The 21309-nt window shown below is 37.5% G+C and overlaps 1 protein-coding gene across 1 annotated transcript in view; it reads left to right on the forward strand.

Moving 5' to 3' along the window:
- The window catches only part of cpne7 (copine VII), a 30215-nt gene extending 10298 nt beyond the window's left edge, over window positions 1-19917 (forward strand). The window contains exons 6-16 of the mRNA XM_035681725.1: window positions 1628-1711; window positions 1796-1885; window positions 2117-2215; window positions 2421-2507; window positions 2971-3030; window positions 4321-4454; window positions 9861-9915; window positions 12610-12661; window positions 13188-13321; window positions 14317-14553; window positions 15252-19917. Of these exons, the coding sequence (XP_035537618.1) occupies window positions 1628-1711; window positions 1796-1885; window positions 2117-2215; window positions 2421-2507; window positions 2971-3030; window positions 4321-4454; window positions 9861-9915; window positions 12610-12661; window positions 13188-13321; window positions 14317-14553; window positions 15252-15404 (1185 nt within the window). The 3' untranslated portion in view covers window positions 15405-19917. The remainder of the gene's footprint in view (window positions 1-1627; window positions 1712-1795; window positions 1886-2116; window positions 2216-2420; window positions 2508-2970; window positions 3031-4320; window positions 4455-9860; window positions 9916-12609; window positions 12662-13187; window positions 13322-14316; window positions 14554-15251) is intronic.
- The last annotated feature ends 1392 nt before the right edge of the window (window positions 19918-21309 follow it).

The following is a 21309-nucleotide window of genomic DNA, read 5'->3' on the forward strand; positions in this document are numbered from 1 at the left end:
GAGATAACATAGATTGGGCTAATTGGTAATGATTAACTTTTGTTAGCCTGGGATTGAATGTTGACATGTGCGTCTGATCAATCCGTGCTGCTGATGTCACTGGCTAGCGGTTGCCATGACAACAAAGAGAGGATGCTACAGCTCTTTTTGCTCCTGTCCCCCAAGAGATGTATCTGGCTAATGTGGCGGGAATTGCAGAATGAACTGTCTCCTCAGTGTACACAAACCCCCTCACCCACGCCCCCAACTGCCACACACACGCACACACACACACACACACACACACACACACACACAGAGTAATTTGTTTTCCTCCCTGAAGAATCAATTGACCTAAATAATCAGTGTTGCTCTGCTCTCAGTTGGCTGTACTTGAGACTCAGGGGATGATTTAAGCCTACAGCTAATAACCGTAAAGGATGCAAAATCTTACGCATGTTTTCACTTTAGCATCGTGTTTACCAACACTGGTGATGTAAATGGACACAGCCACCATTCGAGTTCATTTGAATGTGTGATAACAATCTAGTGCTGGGTTATTTTAGATTCATTTTGCACATCAGAAGTAATGGAGTGGAAAAGAAAGTTTAAATTCTGTGTGAGTGAGCCAATACCAGACACAAATAAAGACATTTCAGAACTGCAGGGAAGGCTGTATGGGAGGCTATTGGCGCAAGAAAAAGGTCAGTGATTGAGAGGACAAATTGTAATAACTGGGGAGTCGCATGAGTTGGAAGCTTGTAAAATATACTTAAATTCTCCTCTGACTAAAAAGTTATAAACACCCTCTTTTTCTGTCTCAATCTCCCTTCACCACATGGATGATGTCGCTCCTCCAAAAGAGCCACCATGTTAAGCTGTAAATTTTATGCCCCCCTCTCCCTGACCTTTAATCACAGAGACAATTACCTCTGCCTCTGCAATCAGCGATGATAAATCAGTGTCAACAGCCATTTGTATAAATTTCAATTCTCTTACATACAAACCATCCGAACAACCAAAGATTTATGAAAAAAAATGATTTTTTTGTGGCTTTTCTGCATCACCAATGTGAAATTAATCGCAGCCCCATGCTGAATATTGGCAAATATTATCTGACTCATTAGCTGTAAATCATATTAAATGGAACCCTCAATGTTAAAGGTCCAGTAGGAGGATCTATTTGCAGAAACTGAATATAATATTAATTTGTATGTTCAGTGTAGAATCACTTGAATATAGGATTCATTGTGTTTTCGTGGCCTTGGAATGACCCTTTTTTATCTACAGAAGCTGCGGGTCGCCTTCCGTATATTGCCCGGAACAGACAAGCCAAACACTGGCTCTAGATAGATTTTTTTGCGCATTTCACAGCCACCCGTTAGGAATCTGCAACACCCCCGCTAGATGCCTCTAAATCCTACACACTGGTCCTTTAAATTTGATGTTGTATGTATTTCATGTGTTGTCATTTGTCTCTTGTCCAGTCTCCTGAATAAATAATGATAAAAAAGTAGAAGAAGTTTTTTTACTAGAAGAAACATTTAATAAATTATACTTTCTAATCTTTCCTAAGCATCATCTGTCACAGAGTCCAGTATTAACAGAGTCAGTGGGTCATAGTTTTGGTATCCTGTTTTTCCTTCAGGATCTCTTCAGCAAGTCAGACCCATTTTTGGAAATATACCGAATCAATGACGATGAAACCGAACAACTTGTGCACAGAACTGAGGTAAATTCATCATATTCCCCTCTTCATTTGCAACATCTGTTTCTGCCACTTTGCTTCATATGTAATGTGTTCCTGCTCTAACAGGTGATTAAAAACAACCTGAATCCTGTGTGGGAGCCCTTCAAAGTGTCTCTCATATCTCTGTGCAGCTGCGATGAGGAGCGCAAGCTCAAGGTAATGTATCTTTAACAAATAACGAACTAAAGGCCTACCGGTTTTATTAAACTGGAATCAGAAAACAGGGCCAAATAATAAAAATGTATTACACATGGACTTAAAGGGAATAGGGGAGGGAAGGGAACCTTAGTGAATATTTGAGTGATAAATCAATAAATATGAATATTGTATGTACGCCCAAACCAATAGAGAGAAAGCAATAAACAGTTGTGTCTATGTGTGCTACAGTGCCTAGTGTGGGATTATGACTCCAGGGGGAAGCACGACTTCATCGGCGAGTTCTACGCCACGTTCAGGGAAATGCAGAAAATTTCCAGTGGAAATAAGGTCAGTGAACGGAGAGGCGGAGCAGAGCGGCGGAGAGACAGCCGTGTAACTGTTTCATCCATTTCCAATATGCCTCTCATTTGACTCTGCTGAAATCCATCACAGATGAAACAAATGCCATGGGGCTTAAGATATATCACCAATGTTCAAAATGGTGTAATTGTTGCTCTTGTTATTTGTCTTGTCTTGTCTCGCTTTGTTTAAGGTGACGTGGGATTGTGTGAATCCCAAGTATAAACAGAAGAAGAGAAACTATAAGAATTCAGGAGTTGTCATCCTTAGTGACCTCAAGGTAGGAGTCTGCTGCAGAAATATATCATGTTAATCAGAATAGTCAACATCGAAGGGAGTTGAACCAATCGGTGCTTTATTGTGTTTATTTCTTTTGTGTGTATTTTACATCATGAAAAAGGAATAAAACTCAAATATTCACAGATCTTTTTGTTGTATGGAACTGTTTAGTAATAAATGCTTGTTTGCATGTGTGCACTGTACATAGAAACAATCGTCTCATAGTACATCTGATTGAGAAAAGTTCACCACTGTTTACACCAAGGGTATTTTTAGTTTCTACTGTTTAGACAAGATATATCACAACATTCTTATTTTTTTTTACCCTTAACAGTCAACAGATTTGTTGAGTTGATTCTGTTTTAATTACCAGATGCTTCTGACAACCTAGCTGAATACTCACTCTTCCACCCAAACATCCCTTCTGAGGTTTTGCTTTCAACTCTCTTTTTTTCTTCCTGCAGCTCCACAGAGTGTACTCCTTCTTAGATTACATCATGGGAGGATGCCAGATTCACTTTACGGTAATTGAACGTCTATGTTGAGTGACACTTCACTATCATTGAGCTTTTAACTGCGCTGGCCCTAGCTTTATGAATGAATACTGTAAAATTCTCTGCATATTGAATGTTTTCTTAGCTCATATTGCTTATTGGTAAACAGACTTTGGTATGTATTTTCTTTGTTGGTTCATTAGCATGCATTTGTTAACCTTTTCTAACTTTGAAACATTACCCAATATTCAGTGGTTTAATGTAAGTACACTTACTCATGCACTGTACTTAAGTACAAACTTGGAGTATGTGTACTTGAGTATTTTCATCCCGTGCCACATATTCTTCTACTACACCACAATTCAGATGGAAATATTGTATTCTTTACTACATTTATCAGACAGAATTAGTTACTAGTTACTTTACAAATTAAGCTTTTGCATACAAAGCATATGAAAATGTACAAGTAGAGCTGAAAAAATTTGTAGATTAATTGTGGATTGATCGACATAAAATTAATTGCCAACTATTTGGACAAAAGCAAAACATTTCATTGTTCCAGCTTCTTTAATGTGAGATTGGCCGCTTTTGCATGTAATTGTCTTTTTCTTAAAACTAATTCTAAGGGTTTGTTGTAAAATCCTGCTTTTATATTACTGCATGAGTAATACTAAGCTAATGATTGAATATGTAAAAGTAGAACAGTCACACTAAGTTCCTTCACTTTTAAATTCTTAAGTACATTTTGCTGGTTATACTAACATACCTTTACCTAATATCTTGAATCCAGGTACTTGTAATGGAGTATGTTTACAGTGCGGTATTAGTATCTAAATACTTCCTCCACCACTGACAGTATTTTAAGATCTTTTTATCCTTGTAACATCCCCTGATGGTGTTTTTGTCAGTTTTTTTTCTGTTGGCAGCTTCATGCAATAAATTCAAACCTTCTTCAACTCCAGCGCTTTGGTTTGCCCTCCGTAGTTCTACCTCTCACTCTCTGGCTGCATTACTGAAGCAATGAATATTAATCATGAGGACTGCTGTGGTAGATGCTGTTCCTCTTTGTTGAAATAGCTGGCTGCTTGGATCTACTGTATATGGGAGCTGTAGCTGCTTCAGTCTACGTGGGCGTAAAAAGTGCAAATTCCTACCTCTGATCAGATAATTTATACTGCCATTAGACATATTGCAGGCTCGCTCACACAGAATGAGCAGCCAAACAAAAGCCTTTGTAAAGATTTTTAGTGCAAAAGAAAAACTTTATTGATTCTGTAATTTTCCTCATGTTACACACTTAATTGTTATTCTTTCTACCAGGTTGCCATTGACTTCACAGCCTCCAATGGAGACCCAAGGAACAGCTGCTCGTTGCACTACATTAACCCTTACCAGCCCAACGAGTACCTGAAGGCTCTGATAGCAGTGGGGGAGATCTGTCAAGACTATGATAGGTTTGTCAATCTTTTGTTTGACAGTAAAGGCTCTTTGGTGCCTGCAGGGATTGTCAGTCTCTCCTGTTGTGAAATAGAGCTGCAGAGTGCTCCTTGCATGCCATTTTTGTAGGATCTCGCACACTGAAGCGAGCCACTCCACACAGAAAAAGGATTGTAATGGAAATCATGGAGTATTGAATGGAAGAGACAATCCTGCAGGTTATTACATTTCTGCTCACCAGTTTGTTACAGAGCTGATGGAACTGAACTGCTGACCGCCAGCTCCTCCATCTCCAATTTCTTTCTTCACTGAAATGTGTTTTGCATTTTGAAACCTCCGAAATAGTGGAGGTACAAGCATCGATTGTCAAAAAAGCTGCCAGTTACTTGCAGCACGAATACAATCTTGTTTATTGTCCGCACCATGTTCACACTGTTACGTTAATTTAAATCTGTGTTAAGCCTGTGGCTAAGTGAGAGAAACTGTATTTAGCTAAATTAGAGCAAGCAAATGTGGCCTCTACTGGCATTACTTATGCATGAGGCTAATCTGGGGCTGAAGATGGTGCTTGGTAGCAGCAGACAAGGACACTGACACATATTCTGGACACACTCCTTTGTGGTTCCTTATTGACTAGCCATTTTTTCAAAGTATTCATTAATTTCCAGCTTTTAACAATCAGTCAGAAAGATGACATTTTGACCTTTACATCAGCCACAGGCATTTAAACCCTGTGCAGACATCAGTTTTGTTCCTGACAGATTTTTGGCATTTCTAAGCATTTGTTAATTTGTTAATTTTTTTTTCCGACCCATTCTAGTGTTACAGTTTGGGGAAAAAATTATTCTACAAATGCCACATCTCTGACATACTGAGGTTCACTGTAGGAAATAACGCAATAAAACAAAAATAGTGAACATTAAACAGGTAAAGGAATGCATTTTGTATTATAGTATGCTACATATAATACACTTCCTTTTCCTTTTGTTTTCTATATGGTACTACTGTGAAAATCCTTATTATTATGATCAAATCAACATCCTAGTTTTATGTAACTTCAATGTCTTGCCACATCATCAGTAAGTAATGTCATTTTTTAATTGTTGCTTGACTTGCTCCCTCCCCACGCTCCACTCAGACACAAATTGAAAATTGGTCCAGTTTGTTCGCAGGATATCAATCAAAATATCTATCAAAAACCTTGAACAGATTTCAAAGAAAACGAATATAAATACAAACAGGCGCTTGGTGTCTTCTACAAATACTGGTGCTCTTGAAGAGAAAAATAAATCATCCATGGGTAGCATGTGGCATAAACATCCAAGTGGATGGTTAACAATAAACATGAAGAAAGGAAATTGTGCATTTGTGAATTGTAATTTTTATGCCATAGGCCACCCGTGGAGGAGGGCATATGTTTTTCTTTCTTTTTTCCTTCTTCTTCTTGTGATTTCAAAGAAATTGGATGGAGATTTAGGCCATCAAGTATTTTGTTTTTGGTGGAAATCTTTAGGATATAGATTATAAGATACATCTTTATTGTTTATTACAAATTATGCAACAGTATTACTTAAAAGTAGATTAAGTCGGACATCTTGGTGGCCTAGTGGTAAAGATACATAACCCTCCCTCTCAATTTCAGTGTTTTGTTTCGGTTTATATCAACAGCATGTAAAGTAGATGAAACGTAAGATAAATTCATCCAAAATATTTTCGCACGTCCTTTGACTACTATAGAACCATATATTACTTGGTTAGATGACAAATGAACATAGTACAGTTTGTGTATAAAGAGGAAAGGCATGACTCTAGGAACTATCTAGGCACTTTAGGAATCATTGTGAGAAAACCATTGACAGTATATATAAAGAAAGAGAAAACACATACACATACACACACACACATACATCTGCATAATCTTGTGCTGTTTGTAAGTAGAAGTGCTTTGCATGTACTTCACAGTCTCTTTGCTCACAGTGGTGTCTGCATGTGCTTTCTCCTGTGGATAACTCAATGATACAGTTTCCTCTCAGCATCTGTTGCGGCTACTGGTCCTCCTTCTTAGCTTGCATAGGTTCATTACCCTGAACTACAGTCGAACACATGCAGAGATAGGTGCTAACACCAGGATAGCAGGCACTTCAAAAAAGTCGTGGGAGGCATTATGGCTGGAGAAATAACAGTGTCGCATGGAATCAGATGTTAAGACAGAGTTTTATCTTCATGTGAGAATTCCTGTTGCTGTAAATGTAAGTACTGACTGATATCATTATCAGCTTTTGGCTTGAGTCGCACACGTTTTTGCTTTTATAATTGTCTATTGTCTGATCAAGAACAAATAATAAACAATGTACAAATGTGCAGAAAACTATTATTTATATCAGGTAGACTTGCAGGTACTTGGTAATTAATGAGAAATAATTTATAATATGATACATTTCAGAGAGAGACCCTCTCATCTGTCGAAACTAAGCCAGATGAGGATTAACACTCCTGATTTATGCAGATCCTCCTATTGAATATCAGGGGAGCACTGTCTGGCTAATTATAGCATGCAAGAGATAGCACTGGAGACACTGAAAACCTGCCTAAAAATTAGTAGCTCAGCCTTGTAGCTTTATAATTTTTCTTGTTTACATATATACACAATAGCATCATACATGGAGACATGCCTCTGGGCGCACAGTGACTGCAAGTGTAGGCAGCCCTTCCCTCTCAAGTTGGAATTGTTATTTAGGTGTAAAACGTGGGCAAGCAAACCTTTTAGCCTTCAGTGAATACAGGTGATGTGGGATTTTAGAGTCCTAGCAGAGGAGTGCATTATGGAGCTGGAGTGATTAGCTTTTGTCTGTGTGGGCAGAGGCTCGTTTACCTCGCTGAGAGGACTATTATACCGGGCACATCTCCCTGCGGCTCCTCACATGTGCAGACAAAAAGTGAGAAAACAAGGACCACCATGCACTTCACAGCAAAATTCATATGATGAAAATGACTTGTCAGTAGTCTTCTCTTTCCTCTTGTCTGGGCTGAAGGTGCTATGTTAAATCTCTATACCTATCTTTTGATAATCTCTTTAGACAATTGTAAATTGCACATAGTAATCCATTCATCAAGGCTCCTACATGTATAAAAGTATGGAAAGAGTCACAAGGTTGGGATATTGGGCTTGTTACAAAATAACAAGAATACAATACATCTCAGAATAAAATTAGCTGAATAACTCCTTGTCCATTAAAATTTTAGAAATCATATTGGCAAAGCTGGCAAAAACTAATATAATATGAAAATATAATTTGCCTCTTCCTTTTATTTTGCATCAGTACAACACGGTTGTGCCTCAGTGTGTTTGAAAGGTCACAACAGTGGGAGTACAGCCTGTATTCAGTGGATGATGTGATTTTGATAAAATGGGTAAAAAGTGAGATGAAAACATGTAAATGTTGAAGGTGAGTTTAGAGAAAAGTTATCCTTTTATGCTTTTGTATCTGCTGAAATCTATTAATGTCTTTGGAATATTGTGACTGGAGTGTGTTTATATCTGGATACAGCACAACACATTAGCCAGGGCATGTGGAGAGGTTGCATTACAGAGAATAAACGTTGGACTCATTTACATGTTCCTTTTTTTTCTTGGAACAGAGGATAATGATGGTAACCAAATATGTGCTCAACATGGTCGATGTACAATATTCAATGGTGTTTTTGTAACTGAACTCAGATTTTGCAAAGCCTACAGGCTGTTGCTGTTACCATTGTCAGCCACTGTAAATATAATGCTGCAAGGTTCTGGGAAAAGACACATTATTTTTTTTCTCCTCCAAGTTCCTTGAGAAGGAGCAGAAATGATAATAATAATATTATACTTTTTCATTATCTGTCTCAGTCTTAGTGTATTACTAGTACAACACCAGCACTTACCACAACTACTAATTATTAGAACAACTAAAACGTCACAAAGTGATGTTGCTTCTGTCAAGAGTTCACTGTTATCAGTTTGTCATCAGAGTGTAAAAATCATCACTCTGCCAGTGTTTATATAAGTCCACACCCATCAGAGTTAATTAAACACTTCTGATAGCTCTGAAAAGCTGCCTCAAAGCCATATTAGTTCTATGAGTGGACAAACAACTCTCCAATCAACACTTGTCAACACACCAAATAAATCAACACTTAAATTAACACTGTAAACTTTGCTGTGTATCCTTTGATGCACCATGTCCAAAGCAAATGAATTAAGCACATAATTTCAAATGTTTGTGTCCCAAACTAAGATTCTGTTGAGCTAGAGATTTTGTGATTATATTTGCTATTGCACTGGGTTGGAGAATTTGGGGTTGTTTTGTCAGGCATGAAGGTATATACAGTAAATGTTCTGATAAGGGAGGCAGCCATTGGAGAAAGCCGGCTGTAGGCAAACAATCACTGATGTGACTGAAACAGGCTGTGACAGCTCTGCTGCCTATCCAAAATGCCACAAAGTCACAAAAGTGTTATCAGTTGAATGTGTATTTACAGCATGTCCTTAAACTATAGGGCATTAAAGGAGCACTCCAGGAATTTGTTTTAACACTTCCAGAAAGTTAGGGGACTTGGGACAGGTTTAAAAAACAGTGGTCAAAATAGTATACTTGGTTTGCTATAATGCAACTGAATAGCATCTTTTGTTAGACCCTCCCTGCTTTTAAAAAAGGAATTAAAATGAGTAAAATAAGTACACAAAAAATGCTAAAAGCACTATCAGAATAAAGAAAGGAAAAGCTGTTGATTTTACCATTAAGAACCACAAAGCAGTAAATTGCCTTTGTATTGCATTTTATTTTTGGCTGGCACTATACAATTGATTGAATCCTAGATGAATATATTCCACACAGCTACTGTATGTCATTGAACCATTAAGTGGGCAACTGCCTCACTCCCCAGTGTATCTACACGTACAGTATTCTCTTTATACCTCAAACATCATATTTGTTGTTTTCGACAGCTGGACTTCAGGGTTCAGGTCTTACTCTACTTTAATGCTTTCTCTACATATATAGATACACAAATAAAATACACAGCCTTGGTCTTGTTATTAATACACAACTGTGCATCATAGCCTGTAAAAAGGAGCACACAATCTGGCATAACAGAGCCTCTCACAGTAATATCTGTCCATCTAAGCGGTACGATGAAAAATGGAAAGGATAAAGACTTTGAGAAGCTCTTTGAACAGGTGCAAACGCTGGCTGCAGGGACCGTGGGACAGATTTCAAATTGTAATTCCAGCTTTTAACATTTATGAAATGCAAACAAGCAGGGGGTTTGCCCTTGGAAATGTGAACAGATGGATAAGCCATCAATATTTTTCAGATCACTGTCAAATGCTACCAGATTAAACAGCAGCATCTCTAATATATTTCTGATTAATTTGCTTATCGTTTCAGTGACAAAAGATTTTCAGCTTTGGGGTTTGGTGCCAGAATCCCTCCAAATTATGAGGTGAGTATCTCTGTTCATATCTCTGCTCTCACTGTTTTTCATGCAAGAACAATATGAACAGTATTATGCTCACTGTATATTCATGCACTCCTATCAAATCCTGTATTTTCCATCACCCTGAGACTGTAAGTCCTGTTGACGGTAAACAAGCTGATTTCCATTACCTATTTTATGACACAAATTGTCATTCTATCAAAATTTAAAACAAATTAAAACAAGTTTATTTTTATTCATAAGACCCTTGTCTTAAAATATCAACTTGTCTTGAGAAAATAATATGTTCTGATGACATAAAAGCCCCATAGTGTTGATGCTCAATTTACATAACAATTCATGAGTTTGAGAGCATTTGTTTAAGCAAATTGGACCAAAAGCCTTCAGTGATTCTGAATAGAGCCCTGGGGGGCCATCTGACATGTGAAGAGTCAATGTGTGTGCGCACACACTCACTCACACACACACAAACACACATTTTTGAACCACTATGATGTTTGATAATCTATCAAACCAGAATGGCCTATGTTTCATTTGAAATTATGTGCCGATGTGAAACACTGATAATTATCATTTCAATCATACAGATTTGCGCCTCAGTAAATATACACTATTAATTTCTGAATTCACCATGACAGTGACTGCCATGCAGGAGTCAAATTTATTTTATTTCATGCTTTTGCCACATTGTGGTTGGTAGTGCAGGTGAATGCTAATTAAGTCATTAGACTAATCATGAACTGCATCTATGAACTCATAGGCTACACCTGTGGATGGATGCAGGCTGTTGATTGCAGTGAATATGGCCTATGTTTTGTGTTAATTTAAAACCCTCTGTTATATTCTGTTATAAGTATTTGTTTAAAACTTTAGATTTTTATAACTAAATTTGCACCAAACTCAGCTAAAGTTTAGAAAGGCACACTCAGAAGAACAGGTATTATTTATTAAGAGTGTAGGGGTGCTTTCACACCTGATTTACAACTGGTTTTGTTTTGTTAAAACAGACTCTGGTGTGTTTGCCTGTTTAAACCTATATGGTGTGTTGCTGGTGTGATATCTGTCAGTCAAACTCTGGTGCTTAACAACCTTTTCAGGCAGTCTGATCCGGTCCAGTTATTTGCTTCCAAGTGGACACTGATGTGATTTGTTGGTGGTCTTGAAAGCCAACAAACCAACCACAGGATTTTATTATAGTATTATTGAATCCATCTGCTGATTGCAAACTGTTGCAATGTATATATTTAAGCACTTGCCTGACCTTTGAATGTAGGGCTTTTCCCTGATCAATCTGACCCAACTTGAATTAACTACTGGTGTGAACACCTTATGGTGTGAGTAACATAACACTCAAAAACTCTTATCTTAATCTGTTTCATCAGGACTGTGAGAGTGTGGTCTAATCATATTTGCTCACAACAAAATATTGTTTATACACTTGGGCAAACAGGCAAAGGCTAAAAGATAAGATATAATATTGAACGGCTGACTGTCATACAGTAGCAGGAAAAGCAGAGGTGTAACTAATAACATTACTAATGCTTAAGGATGCTCCATTCCATTTAAATGTCCCCATAAGCCAGTGAACCAGCCTGCACAATATCAGAGCCGTACAACTGGAACACCTAAATGGAAGACAACCATTATTAATGTCATTAGTTACGCCTGTCCATTTCCTGCTATGTCATGTCAGAAGGTCTGCTGTGAAACAGGCCTGTTGAATAAGATACAAAACAAGATCCTTTTTTTGCAGTGGCCCGATGCAAAAACTAAATTGTGGTCTGTTCTCTAGGGCTCCTCATATCTATCTATACAGTGACTGAATTCAGGCTGTTAATCACATTAAAGACAAAAAATACTTTTAAAAAAAAGTAGCCAGCTGGAGAGGAGTCAGTTGTCACTGATCTGGCTGACAGTTGGTGCTTGTGGAAAAAACGTTTTCTTGTGAGAGGAGGTATCAAGAAGAGGATTTTCATTTTGCCAGTTAAACAGCTTTGAGATAAACAAAGTCAATTTGACGTTTTGATGGCAAGAAAAAAACACATAAAAGAAGAGAGGTTGTAATCTCATTTCAGTAACCAGATATTAAGCATATAGTGCTATGCTCATGACTGTATAGTTTAATGAAGTTATGATTCAGGATATTAATACAAACAGAATGTAGTATAGACAGATCTATACATCACATAACAAAGTACTCACCAGAACATACAAGTGAGTTCCTTTTATCCAGTTGTTGAAATTGATTTTCTTTATTTCTGATTTCACTTCATTAGCCTAAATATATGCAAAACGTTAATGCAGTTAACCCATGTTTTTTTTACTTAAAAGACATATTTTCCATGCCTTTATAATTATTGCCCTGAATCATATTAATATATATATATTGCTGACTCTTACCAATTATGCCTAATAATAATGCCTGGTGGCAATCTGACTCCCAGAAAATTTTAAGGGGCAGTACTGTTGTCGATGTCATCAGAAATGATTGTCTACTTTCAAATTCAGGCTGAAAAGCTGTCAGATTGACTTGTAGAACACCAACACACCTAACTGTCCCAGTTTCGGTTTTGATCACTTTTGGTTGACTTGGTTTAGCTGAGCTCTTGTTTCAGTTAAATAATAAAAGTTACTTCTTCTTAACAGAATAGTAGCTGTGAATTACAAATTAGCTGTGTTTCTTTCTTTGTCCATCCACAGGTGTCACATGACTTTGCCATTAATTTCAACCCAGAGGATGATGAATGTGAAGGTAAGCTTAGGGCTTTGTGCACCCGTTTCCCTGAAAAGTGCATCTCTATGCTGATGATACTAGAATTAACCTCTGCTATCATATCCATAATGCTCAGCAGGTGCCTCATCGCAAATTTCAGGAAAATTAATACATGTAAATAAATGATGGATGTTAATATGACCCAAGAGTAAAGAAGAAAAACAACTCCTCTGTACCATTTTCTTTTTTGCATTATTGTGTATATTTTTGTACTTACTCAAGAGTAAGTTATAGTTATGTTTATGTTTTATTGTCTTTATGGATTTTATTACTGATTAGTTAATTAGTTTAAATACACATGAATAAACCAAAATATATAACTTTCCTTCTTTCAGAGGATTAAAGTTATGTGAGACAGAAAACGTATTCAGTCCTCTTATAATTCTTTGCTACGCTACGGCGAATGATTCATCTGACTGTTCCTTGTAGTTTACAATCGCTTGTTTACTAAGTGTAGATAACTGTTGATGTTTCCTTCACTTTACTCTGTGCTCTCTTTGATCAGAGATCCAAGGAGTGGTTGAGGCATACCAGAACTGCCTTCCTAAGATCCAATTGTATGGCCCAACCAATGTTTCTCCCATCATTAACAGGATAGCCAAGCTGGCAGCAGGCGACGGCATCATTAAAGATGCTTCTGTGAGTGTCCCTTTATACTCTATTAAAAAAATATATGGATGTAATACAATCTTTGTTGCTGTGCTTCCCACTGAGTTCCCAGAGAGAGTAGCCTCTGGTTCACCTCACTGTCTATGGTAATAATGCCCTACAGCTCAAAAGAAGAAGGGACCCATTATATACGGAATTAGTATTCTTTAAATAATGGATTGAGGTAATAAATTGCAGTACTGGTGTATTTTTAAACATATTTCTGCATTAACTCCAGTTAAAATGTGATTTAACACAAGTGGCTTATAGAGCTACTGTGCTCTTTCCTTAATATCCCTTTGGGAGTAAAAACATTTTATCTACTTACTATCTTAAATTACCCACTGGCTAAATGGACATTGTGTTCTAAACTATTATACTCCTGTAATTGCGCTGAAAGCCTAACTGTTCACTGTACTTCATTTACTAATCAAATAGGAATATTGAGTAGTAAAGGATTGCATGAAGTCCTTTACTCCTCAATATTCCTATTTGATTGAACAGTTAGGCTTTTAGGGCACACTTGTGTTTCAGTAAAACATAAGCACAGTCAGGTTACCAACAAACTAAGTACTATTCATGGGACCAATCAAAAGTGATTACAGTATATTGTGCCATGTTAATATTCTCGTACTGTATTACTTATATTACACTGTTCAGTAGACACATGAAATTAATTTAACACATACACGCATGCACAAACCTAAAATTTCACTGCTGTAGTTGTTCTGTCTTTTGATTGTAATACACTCCTTGTTTCTGTTCTTGATCCCCTTGTTTTCTGTGTAGCACTTTAACAAGGCCCATATGCACATAGACTTATCTACTCAATGGCGGCTGTAAAATTATCTAAGACAGCATGAAAGGCCTACTTCAGGCCACAGCACCCACTGAGAGGTGTCCTTGTTTATAACCACACGTTGCTGTTAAAATGAGTTAATGTTAACGTGGATTAATTCACACTGAAAGCTCTTATCTTCTTCCAGCGATACCACATCCTGCTCATCCTCACGGATGGAGTAGTGACAGACATGGCAGACACCCGTGAAGCCATTGTACGAGCCTCCTACCAGCCTCTCTCCATAATCATTGTTGGTGTGGGCAATGCAGACTTCACAGACATGCAGATTTTGGATGGAGATGACGGAGTCCTACGCTCACCGAAGGGCGAGCCGGTCCTCAGGGACATTGTGCAGTTTGTGCCCTTCAGAGACTTCAAAACGGTCAGTTCTTTTCTCTGTCAATCTTCACTTGTTGTCTTTCAGTTTCTCTTCAACCCCACTCCTTCTTACTGTTGTGCTAGATACTTATGGATGTCTTTTTTTACATTACACCACCCTCCCTGTTGAAAAGAGCAAACAGGAGGCTTTTGCTGGCTTTGCCAGTGCTACAGATGGGCATCATGGACTGGAGGAGAGCCAGAAATTTCTTCAAACACGAATGTATTCTAAATGTAGCTACATGCAATCAGTGACATTTCAGTTGTACAGTTATTACACTGTTACGTACTAGATGTCTCGTGTTCTAAACAAAAACATTTCCCAAAACATTACATATTTACTGTATACTGTATAGTTAACCTTATTATTAATTGATATACATCACTCATTATTTTAGGAAATAGGATTAAAGGAATCTTACAGTAAAAAAAAAAAAAATCATAAGTGCAAAAATATAATAACGGTACTCCCCCTTCCCACAAAGTGTTGAAGAAATCTAAACACATTTATTGCCTGCACTTGTGTATTAAATGATACCCTTTTGTAATGCGTGTTTTGCTACTGAAAATTGTTGTTGTTTTTTTAAACCATGCATACTAGTTTAACAATAAGAAATGAATTAAAAATATTGTGTATCTCAAATTAAAACTAATTTTAACAGTTGTTTTGACAACTCCAGCTGTTCTCTGTCTTTATTGCAGGCTTCACCTGCAGCCCTGGCCAAATGTGTTCTGGCAGAGGTGCCCAAGCAAGTAGTAGAGTACTACAGCCATAAGGCCATCTGCCCTATGTGTCCTGTGAGGGACTTATCAACCCCCATCCTCAGCCCTGTTGCCACAACCCCAACAGAATAACCATCCACTCTGATCCTGGGACCAAGCTTTGTCCGCAGCTCCAGTCCGGCAAACTGAGAGGGAGAAAGGACGCATGCCTAGCAATTTTGGACAAGGACTGAAGAGAAAGTCTTTATAAATGTGTTGTTACTCATTTATTTAATTTTCCACTGCTATCAAAGTGTTTACACGACAGTATGACAAAGACTGTGGGTTTTTTATTTCTCTGCTCAGTGTGGATCCAGCACTTTTCCCTGGCTGTGCAAATTGACCATCCAGCTGTTTAAGCATCAGGAGTCCTGGAAGATTGTTTTTTCCCCTATTTTTTATGCATGCAGGCCAATCCCTCAGTGCTGATCCATCGATTGGATGCAGGCTTATTATTCCTCACGGCCCATGAAATTCAGCACCTACTACATTACAGTTTTCCTATATTTTATCTTCAGATAATTTTGAAGATGAACTGTACAGTACTATGTTGCAATCAAAATTAGATTGCTCAACTTGAACAACTGATAATATTTAATCCAGATGTTACATATAAATCACACACATAAAGAAGAGATGCTACATTCAGAGCTGTTATTACATTTACCTTCCCACATAGTCATATATGTACTTACGCTTGTCTGGCTGCAGGCTGTTGCCGTTATTTTGAATTATTATTATTACAATATTCCCAGACACACGCAAAATAGAAATCAACTATTATAATCTGTTGCTAAGATTAAAAGATATTTTCCAAAGTGCACCAGCATTAACAACGAAGGTCACCAACCCCACCAGCAAATACAAAAGCAAACAATGCTGGGTATGTTTGGCAGTGAAAGGGTACAGGTTGACAAGTTAGTGTAGTCTGTGTAAAATAATTAGCTAAATAACAATAATTATCTAACAATTAATTAGCAGTGATTATGCCTTTTTTTTAAACCAGGTGAGGAATGCAATGGAAAATGCTTGTTTAGTTATGACATGTCACCACTTCAGACCTATTCACCTTGTGCATCTGTGAAACTGCAAGTGACCTAACAATGTGTAATATTTGCTATAGCTGCAGCTCTATGTATGCCTTTTCAGCTACAACAGGGAGTTAACAAGTCACACCAAGACAGAAAATACAGTCGGCTGGCACGTTGAAGTAGGAGATATGTTTGGGTTGCTGTGGCTGTGCAGTTAGCTTTTAACAAAGCCTAAATAACATTTTTCTCCAAACCAAGATGAATGATTGCACCCTATTTTTGGTCTTTTGTAAGGTTGCTATGGTTTAAGCTGGGAAAATCTTGCTTCATGTCAGGTGAATCCTTTCCCTTTGAATTGTTTGTTATTGCTGTCATTCCTGAGCCAGCCGTCACACAGGTAGCATTCTTCCAGTTTTCTGCCGTATAGTTCATTATTTTTGTATTTCTGACGCTTTTTATATGCAATATAATTCTACTCGATGTTTCATAAGGAATTAAACTGCTGAGCACACAGTTTAGATCAAATAAAAGCACAAAGCTGATCACTATGAGTATGTCCATTAAAGCATCAATGGAATTAGTTGTATCTGTTGAATTTACATCTGAATATTATATATATTCAGAAAATCAACAAAAAAAAAAAATCACTAATACCAAATTAATAAACTTAGTAAGAAAGTTTCTTACCATAAAATTAGTATTAATGGTTTTCTCATTATTGCAAATGTGCAACTCCAGAACAAACAGTTTCTTTTAAGGCTGTGCCAGATTGTCGCCATAGTATAGAGCATAGCCTGTAAGTGTCATGTTATCGCCTCTTTATTTTCAAAAGGAACATGTTATTGCTACAGACATGACATGCAGGCTGCCACTGAAATGGACTCTTGAAAGCAAAAAAACAAGTTGCCTGTTTGAGATGCTGTTTTTTTTATTATAAATACCTGTGTGAATAGTGACGTCTTACCAAACAAAAAAGGAAACATAATGTGTCCAACTCACATGTAATTACATTTTCTAGGAGTGTGGAAAAAGTCAACTGAAAGTAACAGAGTTGAATTGACTGATTGTTTTCATAGTTTTCAAAAGGCATCCTCTTGGAATTTCAACATTTTTATCACTTGTGCAAGGAACCTTGAACCCCCCACTCCATCTTTATCAAGAAAATATTTCCAAAATATACGTTTCACCTCAAAAGTAGGTGACTGAACATTAATTTGTCAAGCATCCTTAAGCGCTTGAATTTAAAAACATTTATAAGGTTGGAATTAAATATAAATCACATAAAGTCAAATAAACAAATTCTTCACTGTAATGCCCTTGGTTTTTGACTGCATATGCAAACTAATCTGTTGTGTTAAAGTACAAAAGGAACTTTCCCGATACAACACAAGCTTAACATCCCCTGAAAGTATAACATTTGATCAATAAAGCTCAAACATAGTTGCCCAGCAGTCTGACTTAAAAGCATAAGAAACATAAATCCTCCACTGTTAATGTTCACAATGCAGTATAAACCCTAATATTGTTTTGTTTGGCCTGAATGTACATTATCTGTGGCTTGTTCTAGTAACAACTCTATACTTTGTATATTCGCTTAGTGTTTTTGCATTTATCTTATATGGTGTATTTATGCTCTGAACAATTCTGAATGGTGACTAATTTACTTGGCTGAAAACCAAGCTGTTCCTGCCATTAAATGCATTGGAAGGATATCTAGTCTTTGCAGCTATTCTAACATACACATATCCGCCCCCAAGCTACAAATATTAATCTGACTTTGATTTGTCCTCTAGAGCTTCACCAGCTCTCCCAAGATATAGACTATTAACTTCTCATGAATGCACCTAAACACAGTTTGCTCTGTTTTCGGCTGCTCTCTGAACTCCTTTGAAGACCACAACTATTGAGGATTCTTCTGCCACTATGGGTCACAGGAGGAGGCCTATTGATTCAGCAGACCTAGATCTGGAGCCACACTCAGATTCTTGGATCTAAATGATCCTGGAGGGACTTTGGTCTCACGACTCAAGCACAGTTCCATGTGACTGGTTCACAACAGGGAGGAAATTGATTAAATAATTAGGAAACATTCTTGTGAAATAAACAGTATTTGACATTATAGGTTATTTATTTGGAAACCTTGTGCATGATAAATCATTTCTTTTTGTATTTACACATCTTAATACAGTCTTGCATACCAGCTTTTTCACTTGTAAAAAATGCAGTATGTCAATGTAAGGATTCCTGATTCTCAAAAGATTTACAGCGCCACACAATCGCCATTCTCACGTGATAATTACTATCACAAAAAAGTGAAGCATTTTTGAAAGCCTTTATCTGTTAAACCAATTTTGTGCTTTCCCATAAATCTTGACTACTTATTCTGACTAAATATGAATAAGTGCAGATATCAACCAATATTTCTGCTCCTTGAGGGCAAACCAGCTGAGATATTAATATCTAAAAGGCATCGGCACTTCTTCTTTGATTCGTGCCTTACATGACAATTCACTCTTTCACCCCTATTACCTGTATCCCCGTATTGCTACTTTTCCTCAGGTTATGAGCTGCACCAGCTCAAATGGTTCCCTGTTCTCTTAACATTTTTATGAGATACAATTGATAGATGACTGATCTCAGAACAAACAAAATGTTATTTCTTTATGTAATAAGTAATTTTTAAATATGTTGAATTGTTTTTATTATCAATTAAGTAATGCAACAATGCCAAAATAAGTGTTTTCTCAGTTCAGATATCAATACAATGAGCCATGCAAATGTTTTGTGCTCTTCGGGGGTTACCTGAATTACAAAATGTATTAGATGTCATATAGTAATACATGTTAAACAGTGATGCATGGGTCTTTATGCCTCACCAGATTTGCCAAAACAAATAACTCTTCAGACATTTTTCAAAAGTTATTTCAATTCTTTATCTTTTTCATTAAGTGGCACGTTTCATTGCAATCAATTATATTCAAAGAATATAATTGTGTGCTTGTATGTAAGAGCTAGCTAAACCCAAGTGCACAGCCGTTTGGTCTCATCACTTTAAACATCTTCATGGAGAGAAAAAAAAAACTCTATTCATGTCTTAATTGGAAACCATCATTTGTGCCACAGTGGTGCAAACAACAGTGAGCTGAAACACTGGAGACAATAAGACCACAGTTCATGTGGCCATCTTGCACTGCGGATTAAAAAAAAGCTGAGAAGAATTCACTGAGCTGCTTATTTCCCCTTATCTACTTGCACCATTGTCAGACAAAATTAACAACGTTTTACACCACACTGATGTATTTTAAATTTCCCATACACACACTTTAACCCGTCCACTGTTAATCAGAACAAGGTTTACAGCCCATAACCTTAATATGCAACTGGTGTAGCTGCAGGCCGTGTGGGTGAGAAGCAACCCATGCATCATTAGTAAATATTTGATTTCTTGAAAAGGAAGAAAGGGATTTATTGCATGCTTACTTTTATTGTTAAGCTGTGCTGTACAGTCATTCCTTTGGGTTTTATGATATGCTAATATGCAAGCCTGCATTTGCACAAACCTCTGTTCTTGTAGTTGATGCTCTCTGTCTTGCAGTTAGGTAAATAAATCTCATTATTTAACTGAAACTGTCTCTGTGATTTGTTATCATATTTAATGACATTTTAATGATTTTGTCAAAAATGATATATTACATCTGTCTGCTTTTGTCATCCAGTTCCCTCTGATCCTACTCACTCATCTTGGTGATCATCTCACAAAAAAATTTCTCACAGCGCTATACCACTGTACAGGAGAGATGAATAGAAATGAGAGCACGGTATTGTGCTTGATGAAATGTAGGTTATGCTATCATGTACACATTTGCCCTGTGTGGTTTGGCTGCCGATGCTGTGAGTACTTATTGCTCGGAAAGAGGGACTGAGCCTACTCTTTAATTCCATCAGACAGCTCCTTTCATTTAACGGCTATTGTTGAGAGCACTGAATAACGGTTGTTTCCATGGTGACACCTACTTGTGGGGAGACGTAGACCTTCATTTTTGTCAGATTCAGGGACAAAGATGCAGGATGTGGTGAGGGCTCTGGGAGGAGGCCATCCTCACATTATTATGAAAAAGAGGAGGCTTTGATGGCCTATTGGTGATGGCTGCTGTCCTTTGCAAGGCCACTGAATGTCCAGCGGGGCTTTGAGCCTTAGGTGAGCTCTGTGTTCAATATACACAGTCCCTCTCTTTCCCTGTCTCTCTGTTTCTCTCACTCCTATAACCCTTTTTGTGCCTGGCCATCTGATTTATGGCCACAATTAAAGGACACTCACCACCGCTTAACATTCACAGGCAATAAAATCAACAGCAGACGTGCACCCTGGGACAAGGTGCTGTTGTTTAGTGGAATCAGCTCATTGCTTCCATGTTGTCAGATTACCGTTAATGCCTTTAAACTCAGCTGGGCTTCCCTAACACTGCTAGAGCTGGGAGGTCTAGCTGGAGGCATTGTAAAAACAGGAAGGACAGAGGAGAAATTGGTTTTATTCTCAGTGGCTGGTTGCCTGTAATGAGGAAATGACTAATAAGAGATGGAGAATGGGAAATCTCAGTAGTAATTAGCTGTCTCCTCCTTCCCCCGAGGGAACAGAAAACACCTTTGAAATGCTTCCAACTAGCTCCTCTGATGTTGTCTTTCATATGCTTTCTATCCCCCAGTCATTCGGTGCATTTAGTGTACAGCACACACTTGTATTTAATGATGTATATACTCACACCCAAACACACTTTGAAGAATGAATATATCCCAAATAAATAATGATATAGAATCAAGATTCACACACACTGCTAAGGAAAAAGAGAAGACACAGCTCCACAGAAGGGACTATAGTTGTGATTTTTAGTTGAGTTTAATTGACCCTCTGGGAAGTTATACTACTATATCATAGTTTTGCCTTGTGTCGCACATATTATCTCACTCTC

Source organism: Morone saxatilis, unplaced genomic scaffold, assembly GCF_004916995.1.
Source record: "Morone saxatilis isolate NCDOM2014 unplaced genomic scaffold, NCSU_SB_2.0 Contig11, whole genome shotgun sequence".
Classification (NCBI taxonomy): Eukaryota; Metazoa; Chordata; class Actinopteri; family Moronidae; genus Morone; species Morone saxatilis.